Raw genomic sequence first — 16,566 nt, 5'->3', positions numbered from 1 at the left:
CGACGCTTCATGAACGTTCTAGAAGCGCGGAGCGTGTTACTAGGGTCACGTGACCTCTGCTGTCGTAACAATAGTTATACACAAGTCTTTATTATCCTATTCAAAGGTGCACTATCTCGTCAAAAGTGGGGAGCATATGCCCTCCCCTTTCCGCCGCTTATGCGATAAACTGATGAAGCATACTGTTATGCATCCAGTTACAATTCATTATGTCGTCATTCTCTTGGAGAATCATCTTCCTCAACTTGCTACATCCCTAGTACCATAAGCATGTTGATTATTTGTTACGAAATATTTTTCACTAATTTTTGTATCTGAACTGTGTCATTTATCAAACTGTTTCAAGAAATCCTGTATTTTTGTTATTGTTGCTATTTTGGAGTGAAGATTAATGTTAAAGTGTAAACAAAATAAAGAATTTTCAGCATTCGGAAAATGTTCCTTTCTTTGCTATCTATCTTGATGGAAGTTTAACTGCTCTGTACAAGAAAGTAAAATTCTGAAAAAGTAGAGTATTATAAGAATAAGAGAAGATTATATGAATGGTTGAATTTATCTATAACTTTAGACGTAACAATTAGTAAATTGTTTGACTTGTCCAAAAAATATGAAAAGTTAATTTGGTTTGGTGAGAATTTGGGGCAAAGCTACACGAGGGTTATCTGCCCAAGCCGTCCCTAATTTAGCATGCTAGACTAGAGGGAAGGTAACTAGTCAACACCACCCACTGCTAACTCTTGGGCTTCTCGTTTACCAACGAATAGTGGATTGATCATCACATTATAACTCATGATTGAAGGGGCGAGCATGTTCAGTGACAAGTATTATAGGAAAAGAAAATTAACAATATAGTATACAGTCTACAATTTTGTTCTAGCACAAAGCTACACAATAGGCTATCTTTGCTCTGTCTACCATGGAGAATCGAAACCCGGATTTTAGCACTGTAAGTCTGTAAACTTACCGTTGAACAACTGGGGTTCAAATATACTCAATGTGCTATCTACTTAGTGTCTGCCATGGAGTTTGAACCTCGAATATTAGCGTTATAAGGCCCGGCATGGCCAGGTGGTTAGGGCGCTCAACTCGCAATCTGAGAGTCGCGGGTTCGAATCCCAGTCCCACCAAACATGCTCGCCCTTTCAGCCGTGGGGGCGTTATAATGTGACAGTCAATTCCACTATTCGTTGGTAAAAGAGTAGCCCAAGAGTTGGCGGTGGGTGGTGATGACTAGCTGCCTTCCCTCTAGTCTTACACTGCTAAATTAGGGACGGCTAGCTCAGATAGCCCTCGTGTAGCTTTGCGCAAAATTAAAAAAAAAATTAGCGTTATAAACCTCCAAACTTACAGTTTAGCCACAGAGGATAAATATAATATATAAATTGGCAGGGACCTTTAAGATACTTTCAGAATTTACATTTAAGTCAATTTCAAAGATCTGGGTATCTTTGTTGTTGTTGTTGCTATGCATGGAGTATTGCATTGCGAATGATATTTTACGGTTTTTACCTTCAAAGTATGTAAACTCAATCTACACTAACATTTTTATGAATTCTTAATTTTCATAAGAAAATTAATCTAGCTCTTATATATATAAAGTTTTGTTAAAGTATAAGAGTTATATCACAAGTTTCATTAAAATGTATTTAACAGGTTGAAGACAGATTATTTTAATTAATCCAGTACTAACTCATTTCAAAGAAAGTAGTCATTATACCCAGTAGCTACTCTTTCCAAAATTAGGATTGTTTACATAAGGAATGTTAACAGGTTCTTGTAAGAACTGCAGATTGTTTCTGTTTCACAGTGCAACGATTTTATATGTGTCGGAAAAGGAAAATTAATTGACTACAATTACTATTTTTAGATATCAAAATTATAAAGAAGAAATGAAAATGAAATATTAGGTTTCTAAACAGGTTATGACTACAGTTGCGTTTCATATTCCTGAAATGTATGAATTCAAAAAATTTCGTTCCAATTGGTGTGAGTGAGTAGTGCTCAAAATATGTTCTCGTACATTCTGCTGGACAAAATTACCCGATTGCTCAGAAATTAAGGGTTACGACACCCTTTCAGCTCAGCAATCTTTCGACTACCTGACCATCATATCTGGCACACAGTCTCGTCTTCAAACTCATCAGGTTTGAGCTCTGATGCCTAGGCTGGCCAAATTGCTGGACGTTCTTCCATAGTAATTGGTCACAGCATACCCTCGAGCTAGATGTGCTTGCAAGTTTCCTGTGAATGCTTTATCTCATAAGTCAGAGGGCCAACTTGTCTAAGTATGAGGTAATGGATCATGAAGATCCTTTCCCTGTTTGTCTTTTAGGAGAAGACATTCAAAGGAAACCCTGTAGCAGATTTACAACCGCCACTACTCTGATAAGGACGGAATTTTTTTCCTCGCAAAACACAGAGGTGCTCAGAAAGCAGGGTATGTAGCTTCCTTTCAGTCACTGATTTGTCAACCAAATAACCAACCTATCTGACTTGCTACCTCAACCAAGCAATTAGGAGGTTTGCGTCGGCATCTCATCCATCCACTGGAGCTGTGAAGCTGCTTCTCCCCATCAATAACTTGATCAAAACCATTTACAGACATACCACTAGCTGTCCCGAAACCTGCTAATTTCAGACAGTACTCTGTCTCTGGAAACATTCTGGACATGACCCAGCTCTTCATCGGGTTCTCTCTTACCATGGGGTCACATGGTGTGGATGGTTAATTTTCCCAGATGAACTAATTGCTCACCTCATACTGGATAGTCCAACTCGATGGGGAAGTAATTGAAATCTTGGGTTTTCGGAGACCCGGGGCCACTGAGTGGCAAGAAACACGCTATGTCTCATCAGAAGAGCAGATAAATTAAGACCACTAACAATTAGATGTTCTTGGATCTCGAATTTTAATTTGTTTCTTTTCAAGTTAAAATGGATGGAATAGATAAGATACAAGACATAAATCCATAAACAAAACAACATTTAATCAAAATCACAAGTAACAATACAATAAATATTACATTACAAATAATATTCAATATAAAAGATCAAGTGATCTCGTCTTTTTAAATCAAAGGTGTTGTTATGACAAGAGTAATGAAGACTTTAATATACAAAAGAGATCTTATCAGTGTGTGTTGTTCCTTCTTGTAAGTTAAAATAAGTAAAAAGAAAAAAAGGAATCGTTGAGTTGAAATAACAACTATAATCAATACCTAAATATATCCTATATGAAATCCGAGATCCTTCTGGGATGTCACCAACAAAGCACCAAATGTTGATACTCTAAATAATGGAGCAAATTATACACTCTTAAGTTAATTCATGTTTAACATGAAAGGACATTAACCTTCCTCACCTGAGGCGAACACACAAAAACAAAAAGATGAGGGACACTTGCGAGTTGCATGGACCCTTGCAATTAAAAACCACAGCAGAAATTGAAGCTCTGTGGTGAATATTCATAAAACCAAATGGAATTGCGGAAGAGAGCTACTTATGTTTATCTCCATGCACACGACCAAAACTACTCAAAGAGTATTAAACTCTTTAAATATCTAATGTAATTCTCCTTCCCAAACCCAAACACTGAAATAAATATGCTAATAAATTATCATGTTTCTAACTCACAAAAATTGTGATTAGTCTTTGCGAGATCGGCTAGTCAATGAACATTACATACCAAGGGCGAGTCCTTCCACAACTATTACCTAAATCACCTACAAGAATAGCTCCACATGCTAGTTAAATACCTGTAAGAGAATCAAATAAGTAGGCTTTGGCCTTCACCTAATAACTATTTACTACATAGAGAAAGATAAAGTTAGTAACTGACTCAAGTGCCTCACTGTACCTGACAGAGGAATTATGAAAAAAAAATTAAAAATTTAATTTCTTAATTAAAGGAGTGGTTTATTTGTAGTTAAGCACAAAGGTACACAATGGGGTATCTGTGCTGTGCCCACCACGGGTATCGAAACCCGATTTTTAGCATTCAGATTTACCCCTGTGCCACTGGAGGGCTCTAAAGGGGTATAAAACTTATAGTGTGTCCTCTTACTACAATTATATTATCATATTTCTCAAATAGATAACTTGATAGCATTTTATCTCAATGATAGCATTATTAGAGATTTTGCACTAATATCATCACAAATCTTCTATACTAGGGCTTGATTATATTCGAATATTGATTATAACTTTGAAATTTACCCAAATATAAATATTTTCGCCAATATTGTAAAAAAAAGAATAAAACAGTTTCTTGATCACCTTTTCCATAAATCAGTGCACTCCCCATAATCCCTTGTGCAGAAGATTCCTCTATTTAGATTTTGAGTATGGACCGAATTCTTTAAAGTAGGTGTCTGTGATTTGTTGGCGATACATTTCAACAATAAATAAACACCACACAGTCCACTTGTTTTAAAATAATATATTAAAACATGTCAAACATATATACAAATGTTCATTACACTGTATTTATCATAGTTGTATCTAGAGCTTTAAATAATTATATCTTTTTCATCAAAGTCCATACAGGCTGATTCACTTACTTTAGAAAAAAAAATTGTCAAGACAAATTATTCTTTTCTACTCTGTTATTACAATACAATCTGTGATAATTCCATTTTAAAAATCGACACTATATGCTCTTTATAGTTAAACTCACAATTACATAGTCTAGATTTATCTATTTCGATTGAACTACATTTTAGACGCGTATTCATACCCCGACAGAGGTCTAGAATGTTCCACACACTACTAGATATTATTGTAATAATGCCCAATTAATTAAAACAACAAGAAAAACTCAGAATAATATAACAATCACGAATTCATAACTAGTGAACTACACAGTGTATGATTCGTAACATTTACGTAAACACATTTGCTATAAACTATTGCTTCAAAAAATAACTAAATTTAACACTCACACTATATAACTATTTAAATCATAACTCTTGCATTAAACTTAAATGAAAATAGTCTTGTATATCTAACAATGAGCATTCTCCAAGAAAATTATTTACAAACTTGTTTATACTATATACAAAAAATATTTTCAGTTCATGCACAAAGTCTACTCATACACTCTGCACCCAAATTTGCAGTCACCTCAATGTGGAACTAGTAGTTTTAAAGGTTCAGTGCCCACATCACTATTCTCGCACTGTTGATTTTGCACCTCTGAATGTATGCAAGGAGCTGATGGTCTGTCTGAATGATGAACTTCTTCCCATAGAGGTAGTTTTGGAGTTTCTGGAGGGCAAATATGGTGGTCAGACACTCTTGTTAAATCACAGGGTAGTTTTTCTCACTACTCAACAGCTTTTTACTAATGCACATTGCGGGAAACAGTACATCTACATATTCTTGCAGAAGTGCTACTCCAATTCCAAAGTCTGAAGCATCGGCCTGAACAATAAATGATTTGTTGAAGTCTGGTATTTTAAGGATTGGTGAACTTCCTAACATATTCTTCAATGTTTGGAATGCCATTTGTTGTGGTTATTCCCACCTCACATTGTTGGGTTGTCCTTTCTTCGTCAGATCATTCAGTGGTGCAGCAACTTCAGCATAGTTTGGAATGAACTTCCTTTAATATCTTATTAACCACAGGAATAATCTGACTTGCTGCTTAGTCATCAGAGTTGGTGCATTTTGTATGTGGGTTAGCCTATCCTCTTCTATGGCTATCTGACAGTCACCCACCTTGTATCAAACAAAATTTAGTAAAAAGAATAACCCCTATAGCACTCAGGTGGTCTAATGGTCAGACCTGCTGCCCTCACAGCTCTCTTGAATTTCTTCAGGTGATCTTCCCATCTGGCTGTGTGGGCCAGAATGTCATCCACATAATGCTCAATGTTGATGGTTTTGTGCACCATCTTTGCCATCATCTGGTTGAATGTTGCTGCTGAGTTGACTAGTCCAAACAGCATCCTCTTGAACTGGTAGCATCTGTCTGGTGTCACAAAGGCTGTTTTCTCTTCAGATTCTGTCTCAATCGGGATATGCTAATAACCTTTACTGAGGTTGATCTTGGTAAAGAACTTGGCCCCGTCTAGTTTCGCCATGATAGCTTTTGGGTTGCCCTCAGGTTCAGAGTCCAACTTCATTATGGGGTTTAGCTTCCTGAAATCTATGCAGAAATGGTTTGAGCTGTCCCTCTTCTTCACAATTTCCACTGGGGAACAGTAGTCTGAATTCGAAGGCTCAATGATTCTGGCCTCTAACATTACCTCGACTTCTTGCTTGATCAGGTCTCTCATTGCATAGGCTATCTGGTAGGGCTTCACCTTGAGTAGATCTGTGATCCTGGTCTCGATCTTGTGTTGCACAAGGTCTTGTCTTGCCTGGTCTATCTGTGAAGAGGTCTGCATACAGGCATATTAGATCTTGTAAGTCTTTCTTCTGCTTGCCAGTCAGTTCTTCACTGATGTTGACATCTTTGTACATCTCAACTCCACCCAGTAGTTTTCTTCATCTTCTATGACAAAGTCACCATCCTGTGGTTCTGCATCTATGATGGCCACACCTGTAATATCCATTTGTGCTTCAATAGCTGCACCCATTAGGTCTTCTTCACTTTTGAAGTACCTTTTCAAAAGATTTGCGTGATAGATCTTCGTGTCTACTTTCACCTTATAGTCCATTCTGTTGACCACTTCTTGCACTTCAAAATGTCCTTTCACTGCAGGGTAAGTTTATTGTTCTCTGTTGGTAGTAGAACTAAGACCTTATGTCTGACCTTGAGCCTTGGTCTTCTTGTCATAGAAGTGCTTCTGACTGCCTTGAGCTGCATACAAACTTTCTCGAGTGAGTTGACTGGTCTCCTCCAATCGGTTTCTGAGGTCTAACACGTACTGGTATGTGTTCCTCACTTCTGACTTTTCTTCTCCTGTCTATAGTTATTTCAATATCTGTATCAGACCTCATATTGTTCTTCCATATAGTGACTCAAAGGGAGAAAATCCTGTATTTGCTTATAGAACTTCTCAGTAAACAAATAATAATCTCTGAAGGTACCTGTCCTAGTCACGTGGTCTCTCCTTGCACATCTTCTTCAGCATGCTCTTTACATCTGGGGTTGTACAGGGCTGTAAAGAGCTGTCTAGTGCTGATGAGTCTGCACACCTCTTGCATCAGTTCTGAGGTAGACTGAGTCCCCTGTCACTCAAAACATCTTTTGGAAAGCCTATTCTGCAGAACACATCCAGGAAAGCTTATGCTATTCTCTATCTTTATCTTTGGCAGTGCTATGGCTTCTGCTGTGATCCAATCAATCCACAGCTACTCTGTTGAATGACACTTCTATGAGAGACATCTCGCCAAGTGGCATCTTAGCTACCTTCCCTCTAGGTACTCTTGTAAGAGTCTAAAGTGAATATGCCACTACAATATACAAATGTTAATTATACTGAGAAACAACAATAAAAACTCAGAAGTTTTAGTAACATGACGCAATGATATAACAATCACCAATTTATAACTAGCGAACTACACAATGTATGATTCATAACATTTACGTAAACAAACTTACGATAAACTATCGCTTCTAAAAATAACTAAATTTAACACTTACATTATATAACCATGTAAATCATAATTCTCGCATCGAACAGTCGTGTATATTCAAAAACCACTCATGTTATATAGCTCACCCCATACTGACTATATAGCCACCTTATATAGTTTACCATCAAGTAAATTGATATTCACTCCAGAAGGAATGTTAAATAAACAAGAAACAATTGGTACAAAATTACCATTAGTATTTGCCCTTGGCAATTTTAATGCAGACATACGACTACACTTCGTATTTGTAAGATATGAAATCTTAGCCTGAAGGTTTGCGCTTCTTATATTGGTAAGAACTTGGATGAAGGTGTCTCTTGGAGTTACTTGTTTAATATCTTCTCATACACAACAATCAAAGATGGGCTAATATTGTTCAAATCCAGCGAATGCTCTGACTTCTAAGCCATTGTTCGGTGACTCTAGCTGAATGAGATGTAGTTTCATCTTGCATGAAAACACTAGCTTGACTGATAAGCTGGTGCAAATAGATAAAAGATTTTTCTCAATAACTATGAAATACTGAGCTTAATTTGTCTATTTTGGTAACAATACATATTTATATATGCATAGTTTATATTATTTGAATGATTATATTTAACATAACATTTAAGGACAATAATTAACCTATTAATCCATTGAGGTTGCCCCATCCACCTAACTGTGTGTGTGGTTAACAACACACACAAAAAAAACTACCATCTAGATAAATTAATTATTTATGAAGCCTTTTATTAAACTTACTGTACCCACTACATTTGAAGGGAACTTATTCCAAAAGTTTATCATCATGTTTGAAAATTAAAACAGTCTTAAGCAGAAAATGACTCCTACCTTGCCAAAATTTATATTTGTCCCCCCCCCCCTAGTTCTACCATTCCCTCACTATTAAATATGCAAAATGATGATGCACTGACACTATCAAGTCCCTTAATAAGCTTAAACACTAATCAGATCCCTCTACCTCTTATTGTTTCAAGAGAAAACAAATTCAGAGGCCTTAACCTATCTCCATATGACAATCTATCCATCCCAGGTATTATCCTAGTAACCCTCCTTTGAATCTTTTGCAATAATTCAATGCCTTTTTAGATAAAAGAGTCTAAGGCTGAAAACAATACTCCAAACAAAGCCTAACAAGTGACCTATACAATTAAATAATAGCATCTTTATTCGTATATTCAATACTTCTGTAAACACAACCTATAACTTAAAAAAATGATCAATTAAAACACCAAGATTCTTTTTTACCATAGCATTCACATTAAACTTATTCTTATAATTTACATTAGAATGACCCACACTTGCATTACATTATGAAAATATATTTTCATAAAAAGTCATCTGCCATCTAAATTCTTTCATAAAGCAGCAGTGCCCTCCTCACAGCATGAGACACTCAATATCACTTAATATCATTAGAAAACCTAAGCAAGTTATTGACTACTTCTTTATATCACTGATATAAATCAAAACGAGTAAAGGTACCAACACTGAGCCCCAAGGTACTCCATTTGTGACATTGATCCAGTTTGACTGCACATAATTTATAACAACCATCTGTTTTCTTCCCTCTATATTTTGATCCAGTAAGCCAACTTGTCAGTCACACCCACAGACCTAAGTTTTAACAAGTCTTTTATGTGTCACCTTGTCAAATGCCCACTGATAACCTAGATATAACAAATACACACCATTCTCTCATCAACTTAAGCAGCAACCTCTTCAAAGAATGTCAAAAGATTAGTAAAGCAAGATTTCTTAATGAAATAATGTTAACTATCAGAAAAATGTAAAACTTTGTTAAATGCCTTTGCAAAGCATACTTTATAAGACATTCAAAACCTTTTCCCACAATTTATGTAAGAGTAATAGGCTTATGATTACCTGGCCAATTTTTATCACCTCCCTTAAAAATAGGAGGTAACTAACTTCACAAAGATATTAGCTTGTGGATCAGATATCCAATCTTTACTCTCCTTTAAAGCTCTTAGGGAAATATCTGGCCCAGGAACCTGGTCATTCTTTAAACTTTCCAGTGTTTTCTTAAAAAGCTCAGAATTAATGTGATCATCATTTATGTTCCTTTCTAGCAACTATTAAGGATGTGGAATATAGTTTAAATCTTTTTTCTAATAGTAAAAGGTGAAGCAGAAGATGAATTTACTAACCCAGGTAACTCATAATTATCAGAAATAAGCCTTTTGTTATCATCCCTCAAAGATCCCACTACCATCTTTACAGCTTGCTTACCTTTAGTATGTTTAAAGATATCTGTTAATTTCTTTGTCGAATAAATCTATTAATTTCCTATAAACATATAAATCTCCTGTCATAGCAGTCAACTTAAACTTTATAAATTTATAGTGTTATTCTTTAAATTTATCCCTTATATTCTTGGTGAGCTGAACTGGTTTTTCCTTGGAGTAACCATTTATAATTCTATAAGGAGCATGTCTACCTTGAATATTTAAAAATCTTCCACATCTGACCATTATCATCATTTAATTCAATAGCCAATCCATAACAGGCCATTCTTGTCACATCCCTTCAAAATTTTAAACCAAAATCTTATTTTTCTGTATTTTTACATGTAGTAAAACATCAAACCTAACTGAGCAGTGATCACATTCACCCAGATGTTCACCAAATCTCCACCCTCTCAACCATTTATGTATTAGAATTTTACAATAAATCTAATATAGCCTTGTTCCTCGTAGATTTTCTGATCAATTGGTTCAGAAAACCATTCTTAATAGGTTCTAAAAGCCTATCTCCTTATCAGTTTGAGACTTATAATATCCTAATCTATATGCCTAAAAATAAAATCCCCAATAATCATAAACTTGTTAACATCTGAAATATTAATATCACTGTAAAGTTTCTCATTAATTTCATGAGTCTCATTTGACGGTCTGTTAAAAATTCCAACTAAAACCATTCTACCCTCAATAAAATCCCAAATGTTTTCAATTTCAATAGGATGTAATTGACATTTTACATATAAGGCCACTCATCAAAATCTTTTCAGTACTCTATCCCTATTAAACAATCTATAACCTTGTATTTTAAAAAATATTTTTGTCATCAAAATTATGTGTATCTAACAGCAGTCTCAATTATTTCAAAATATTCTATTTTAACAAGTGTTCTAAGGTAACCTATTTATTTCTAATACTTTTAACATCACAGCACTAAAAATTTAGCCTACTCTTAAAACTTTTTCTGTACATTATTTCTACACTAAACTTTTCCCTGTATTTTATTTTTTCTGCATTTAGTTTATTATGGCCCTCAACACTACCTAGCCTTATTTTCAAACTGTCCTTAAAATTGAGCTAATAGCATTTGCAAACAAGCTAGCCCTTAGCCTATTTCCGTGTAAACAATTCTTTCTAAAACAAATCTTTCTTTTCTCATCACACAAACCCTGCAAGTCCAATCAGCCAAGTTGCTCATCATTATATATTAACATAAGCCTAGCACTCATCCCTAATGACACGCTTAGTAACAGAATTAAGTTATGGACCTTTCCTTAAGTTGCTATAGCAAACTCCTCTAACCTACCTTTCTTTACATCATTATCCTCCATGTGCACAATACAAACTGTATCACTGCTAGCATCCTTTACTATCTCATTTATGTCTTTCAGCCTTGCCTGTGGATAGCATAATCTCCTTTTTTTCTCTCTATTTTACCTCACAGACTATTCTTTCACATGTCTTTCCAAAGAATCACGTATAACTATGTCCTCTTAAAACTTGGCACTATAATCCCTTCCCATACACTTTCCCTTCTCTGTTCCAGCTCCTCTTCTTCATTAGGTCATAGATGAAACCTGTTACTTAAATAAAACATTCTCCCTATACCTAAATGCATTATTCTCAAAAGTTCTTGCCTTATTACTCTTTTTATCATTCTTAAATCCATGATTATTTACTATAACCTTTCCATATAAAAGCTCAGTATAGGAAATAATGAGAGAAAATTCTCCCCATGGAAACTGATTTTTACAATTTTAACCTCATAAAAACTCTATACTATCTAGGGGCCTAACTTTCTCACGTGTGTCCACTGTCTAAGAATTGTGTAAATCTGGACTCAGTGGGAAAATGAACACTCAACAAGGCAGAAGGTGTGATGCCATCTGTGATGCTGTCGACGTACGATATTATAAGAAGTTGCTTCTATCTACCTATTCTGTTATTGTAGCTCATAATATGCATTCACATCCTTGGAGGTGTCAGTTTACTTAATAAGCTGTGCATTTTAAAATATTCACCAGGAGCTATACCAATTAAAATAAAACTCCTCAATATGTATAATTGACACTTTGAAATATATTCATAACTGAAATTTATATGAATTACTTTGTGTATGTATTTCTAGCACAATTTAGGCAAAAATGTCAGTAATTACTCACAATTCAATTATTTTTGCTAGTATTCATTCACAGTTCTCAATGAGATACTGCATATTTTAAATATTGTTTTTAAACACTATTATTTTCACTCATATTAATACTGTAATTATTACTTAATTTTTATTATGGTTGTTGCAAACAATTGAAATTTATCATTTCAAAAAATATTGGTTTACACTCATTATTAATATTTGAAGACTTAAACATTACAACAATAGCTTTTTCTTCTCTTCATTCATATTACACATCATAAGTTTGTTTTCTAATTACACTTTGAAATTCTACTTCCCTACTCTCATTAATTCACTTTTCCCCTTCTCAGGTGACAAAAATTTGACTTATTCTCCTCCTATAATTTTTCTAAATTACTAAATATTTAACCTATATAAAAACCAGTGTGTGTCACATCACATCATGCTTGATTTCTCAAAATAGGAGGAGTCATAAAAGCCAAAATGCATTTATCCAGATAGAATAGTTCAATTACTGTCTGCCCATTATGATTTTAGTGACAGGACTTCAAGGGGACCATGAAACCTTATAAGTGTAGCGAGTGTTGGTTCTAATAAACCTAAAGTAAAGACATAGTGTGGGATCACCTAGAGCTAAGTGCATAAAATCATGAAAGTAAAAAAATATTGATTCAATTTTAAACTTAAATTGCTTCTGAATTAAGCTATTTGCTGTTATAACACCAATGTTTTAAAGAAAAAACAAACCTCCTTAATTGACAGTGACTCTAAATTAAGGAATCAACAAATATTTTTCCAGTTTTGTTGTCTATACATTTCATTTTATACTTTCAGTACATAAACTAACAACAATATTAGGTTATACTTTTGTTGCTAAGCAACATGACATAAATGCCATTGTTGGAAGGTAGTGTTACCTAAACATGCTGGCTTTTCTATATATTAGAAGTTGTTAATCTGATTTTTACCAATAATTATTCTACAAATATGCCATGAATGATCTTAATTTTGATTGACTCACAAAGAAATTTACTGAAGTTAGACTGCCTCAACTGCACTTTTCTCCCTCTTTGTTGGTCAAGTTTGATTTCACAAAATTTATTTATTTCAGTTAGATAAGGGTATACTATGGGGTGGTGGTGATAGTACTTGCCTCATCATTTTTGATGGGCTATACGCAAGTATACATAATAAACATATACTTCACAACATACACACTATTGAATTTTAATTATTTATTTCACTAAAGCTTAAAAAATACAGTATTTAGAATTTAAAAAGCTTCAGTTTCTCAAATACTCTTTCTTTTATCTCTACACTAATAACTGTTCTGCTTCAATAAGCTGTGTAACATATTCATCATCAAATGTGATTAATTCTTGGCAGTACCATGTTAGGATGAAATACATTATTAAAACATAACACTGATAGCTACAAGTTTAATGATGTAGTGGCTAACGCTATGGTACTAAGAATCTAATTACATAATTACAATCAATCACTCTTTTTAGGTACAGAGCATTTCAGTTGCTTCTGGTGGCCTAAGGTCTCTGTGAGATATCACATAAAGAACGAGTCAAGCCATGGTTAAGAACTAGTTTAAAATGTTTAGTAGCCAGCTCTCCTCAACTCTCATGGTCTTAAATTGACTAACTTTTATAAATTGATCACTTCAGTTAAAAGTTATATTTTCTAATTCATTCTAATACCTTGAAAGAAGTGTACAAATATTGTTGAAAATAACTTCAATCTTTCCAAAATATTTGTTTTATTTGAATATGATGTTTTAACACTATACAAGTACACTTTTAAATTTTCAAAAAACATGAAACTGAAATTTTATGTGAATTACTAAATGTCAAAACTAATGTTCTTAAAATAGTAAATAGTACTAATAACTTACACATTTCAATAGTTTATTCTATACCTTCAAATAAAAAAAATTCACTGATCAGTGCATTTCAAATCAAGTTTTTACATGATGTATTGGAATTATTTGAATGAACCAGAAAGTTCCATGTTGTAAGTGACATAGATGTACTAATAAAAATAACCAGATTGGGAACTCCGATACAAAGCTATTTCACATATGAAATAACTCGATGTTAATCCTTCAATTTTTCATGGGTACCAAGTTTTCATTTTTAGATATTTCAATACACTTTAACAGTCTTTTCATTAAATTATTTAACTTTTCAAATATGGTAAATGTATTAGGCTCAACGGAAAATATACCAGTATAATACATAATGTTCACTACATTCTCTCAAGAACACTGTTCATTAAACGATAGGCAAGATTCATATCAAATTAAAAAAGAACACAATAATGCAGTATTTTTTAAATTATGTCTAGCTGTCATACAAGAACTAATATCCATTGAATTCAACCATCATATTCCACAAAATTAATATACATTTAACTTTAAGACACCAACAGAAATGTTACATATTTAAACCTATACATATAAATGTTTTAGTTTTTTCTACTAGTACTATCATATTTCTTATTATCAAAAGTCTGTCATGTAATTAAATACATTCCTTCTGTTACCGAAATGAGTAATAGCATTAAAAAAAGGAATATTAAATCAAACATTGAGAATATTTCAGTTCTTTAATTTTTACCATGCTTTCTACCCCATTTGAAATATGCTTCAATACCAATAATTCCCAGTTCCATAAAAATTATCACAATAAGAAGAACTTTATTTGTAATGACTCTTCTGTACATAGAACGTATAATCTTTCGACTACGAGTGAGATTTTCATCAGTGTCTACCAAACGCTCTTTGGTCCTGAGAAGTGTTTCTCTTTGAGTCCCTAACTCTTCTACAACTTCTACCGCTACCTGATCAGTTTCTGCTGCAACTTGATGAGTTCTTGACAAACTTTCAGTTGTTCGACCAATTGTTTCATTCATTTGCAAAAGCTTGGTACGAGTACCAGAGGGTTCAAAACCAATTCCTTGACTTGCACTATTTGATCCTACATTATGTGTTCCAAACAGTTCCTGACGAATTGCAGCACCTCCTCCTACTCCAATACATTTTTTATTTATTTGCTCCAAGTCTTGTTTATACTGTCGGACACAAGCCATCATCTGTATTCTATACGGATTTGGGGCTGTTTTTGCTTCACTTTCTAATTCATCTAATAATGTTCTTAATTCGTCCAAGTCTCTCTGTATTTCTCTTAACAGTGATTTCTTCTGCTCACCCAATACACGATTAAGAGACCTGTCAACTTTACGATTAACTTCGCTTATAAGACTTTTGAAGTCGTCTTCAAGATTTTCAAACTTCTGAGAAGACATTTTAAATTTAATTCTGTACTCCACTCCAGTACTTCTTCCTTATCTTCAGTTTGTTTTACGTTTGTAAAATTTCAAAAAAGCGTATATAAGTACATATATAATAAAGCATGAAATTTTAACTTTAGATGTAACAAACACTTAAGTTTACAAGATATATTAGTTTATTACACTACAAAAACAATAACCAAGAAATCCAGAACAAACATAAATTTAACATGTTCGTACAGCCATAAGTAACTAAATATCATGTGACTTTACTAAGCACGGCATCTAGTGACAACAACTTGTTTATCAGAAATTAATAAAAACCCTACACCCGAGCGCTTTCGAAAAGTAGACCTTTCTTCTTCAAGAGCAAACTTATGTTTATCAGAAACTGTTTAATGTATATGTCTCTTATGAACCATTGTTATTTATTTTAATTATATTTGTTATCATATCTAACCAGTGCACCCGAATGCCACTAGTAGTGATTAAATATTACTTTTCTAATAAAAAAGCTACGAAATCAGTTTTATAGAATATTATTTAAATCATTTTGAAACAGTTACATTATTTTAAGTCAAATAACAACAGCAACTGTAAAATATACTAGTTCGCGAGAGATAATTATATTTGTAATTATTAGAAACTAGCCTATAGCCCGTCAAAAAAAGACGGGGTAAGTACTACCACCCCACCCCATTGTATACCCTAACCTCACCTTTCATAGCTAACTAAAATAAATAAATTTTGCGAAATCTAGCTTGACCAACAAAGAGGCAGAAAAGTGCAGTCGTGGTAGTCAAACGTCGGTAAATTTCTTTGTGAGCCAATCGAAATTAAGATCATTCATGAAATGAATTCGTGGCATATTCATATAATAATTATTGGTAAAAATCAGTTAGGTTAACAACTTCTAATATATATATAAAAGCCAGTGCGTTTTGGTAACACTATGTTCTAACAATGGCGTTTATGTCATGCTGCTCAGCAACAAAAATATAACCTAATATTGTTGTCAGTCTATGAAAGGTATATATATATAAATAACAAAGCTGGAAAAATATCAGTTGATTTCTTAATATAGAGTCTCCGTTGATTAAAGGGGTTTGTTTTTTATATTAAAAATGTTGGTGATTAGCTTAATTGAAATAGCTTAATTCAGAAATTATTTAAGTTTAAAATTGAATCGATATTTTTACCTTCATGATTTTATACAATTGGCTCTAGGCTAGGTGATCTCACACTAGGTCTTTACTTTAGGTTTATTATACCAACACTCACTACACA

General features: G+C 33.7%; 1 protein-coding gene across 1 annotated transcript; it reads right to left on the bottom strand.

Annotated features, from left to right (window-relative positions):
* Positions 1-13,199: 13,199 nt before the first annotated feature.
* Positions 13,200-15,524, bottom strand: LOC106462719 (vesicle transport through interaction with t-SNAREs homolog 1B-like). Its single transcript, XM_013922665.2, has one exon. It carries the CDS (start codon positions 15,292-15,294, stop codon positions 14,596-14,598), a length of 699 nt encoding a protein of 232 aa, XP_013778119.1. The 5' UTR covers positions 15,295-15,524; the 3' UTR covers positions 13,200-14,595.
* Positions 15,525-16,566: the final 1,042 nt, after the last annotated feature.

The sequence above is a fragment of the Limulus polyphemus genome, unplaced genomic scaffold (genome assembly GCF_000517525.1).
Source record: "Limulus polyphemus unplaced genomic scaffold, Limulus_polyphemus-2.1.2 Scaffold1232, whole genome shotgun sequence".
In the NCBI taxonomy this organism is placed as follows: Eukaryota; Metazoa; Arthropoda; class Merostomata; order Xiphosura; family Limulidae; genus Limulus; species Limulus polyphemus.
The sequence above is the reverse complement of the archived record's forward strand: the minus strand, read 5'-3'. Positions and strand labels throughout refer to the sequence as shown.

Bases quoted from the DNA above. Each gene is read 5' to 3' on its own strand.
- LOC106462719 (XM_013922665.2), bottom strand. From the start codon at position 15,294: ATGTCTTCTCAGAAGTTTGAAAATCTTGAAGACGACTTCAAAAGTCTT.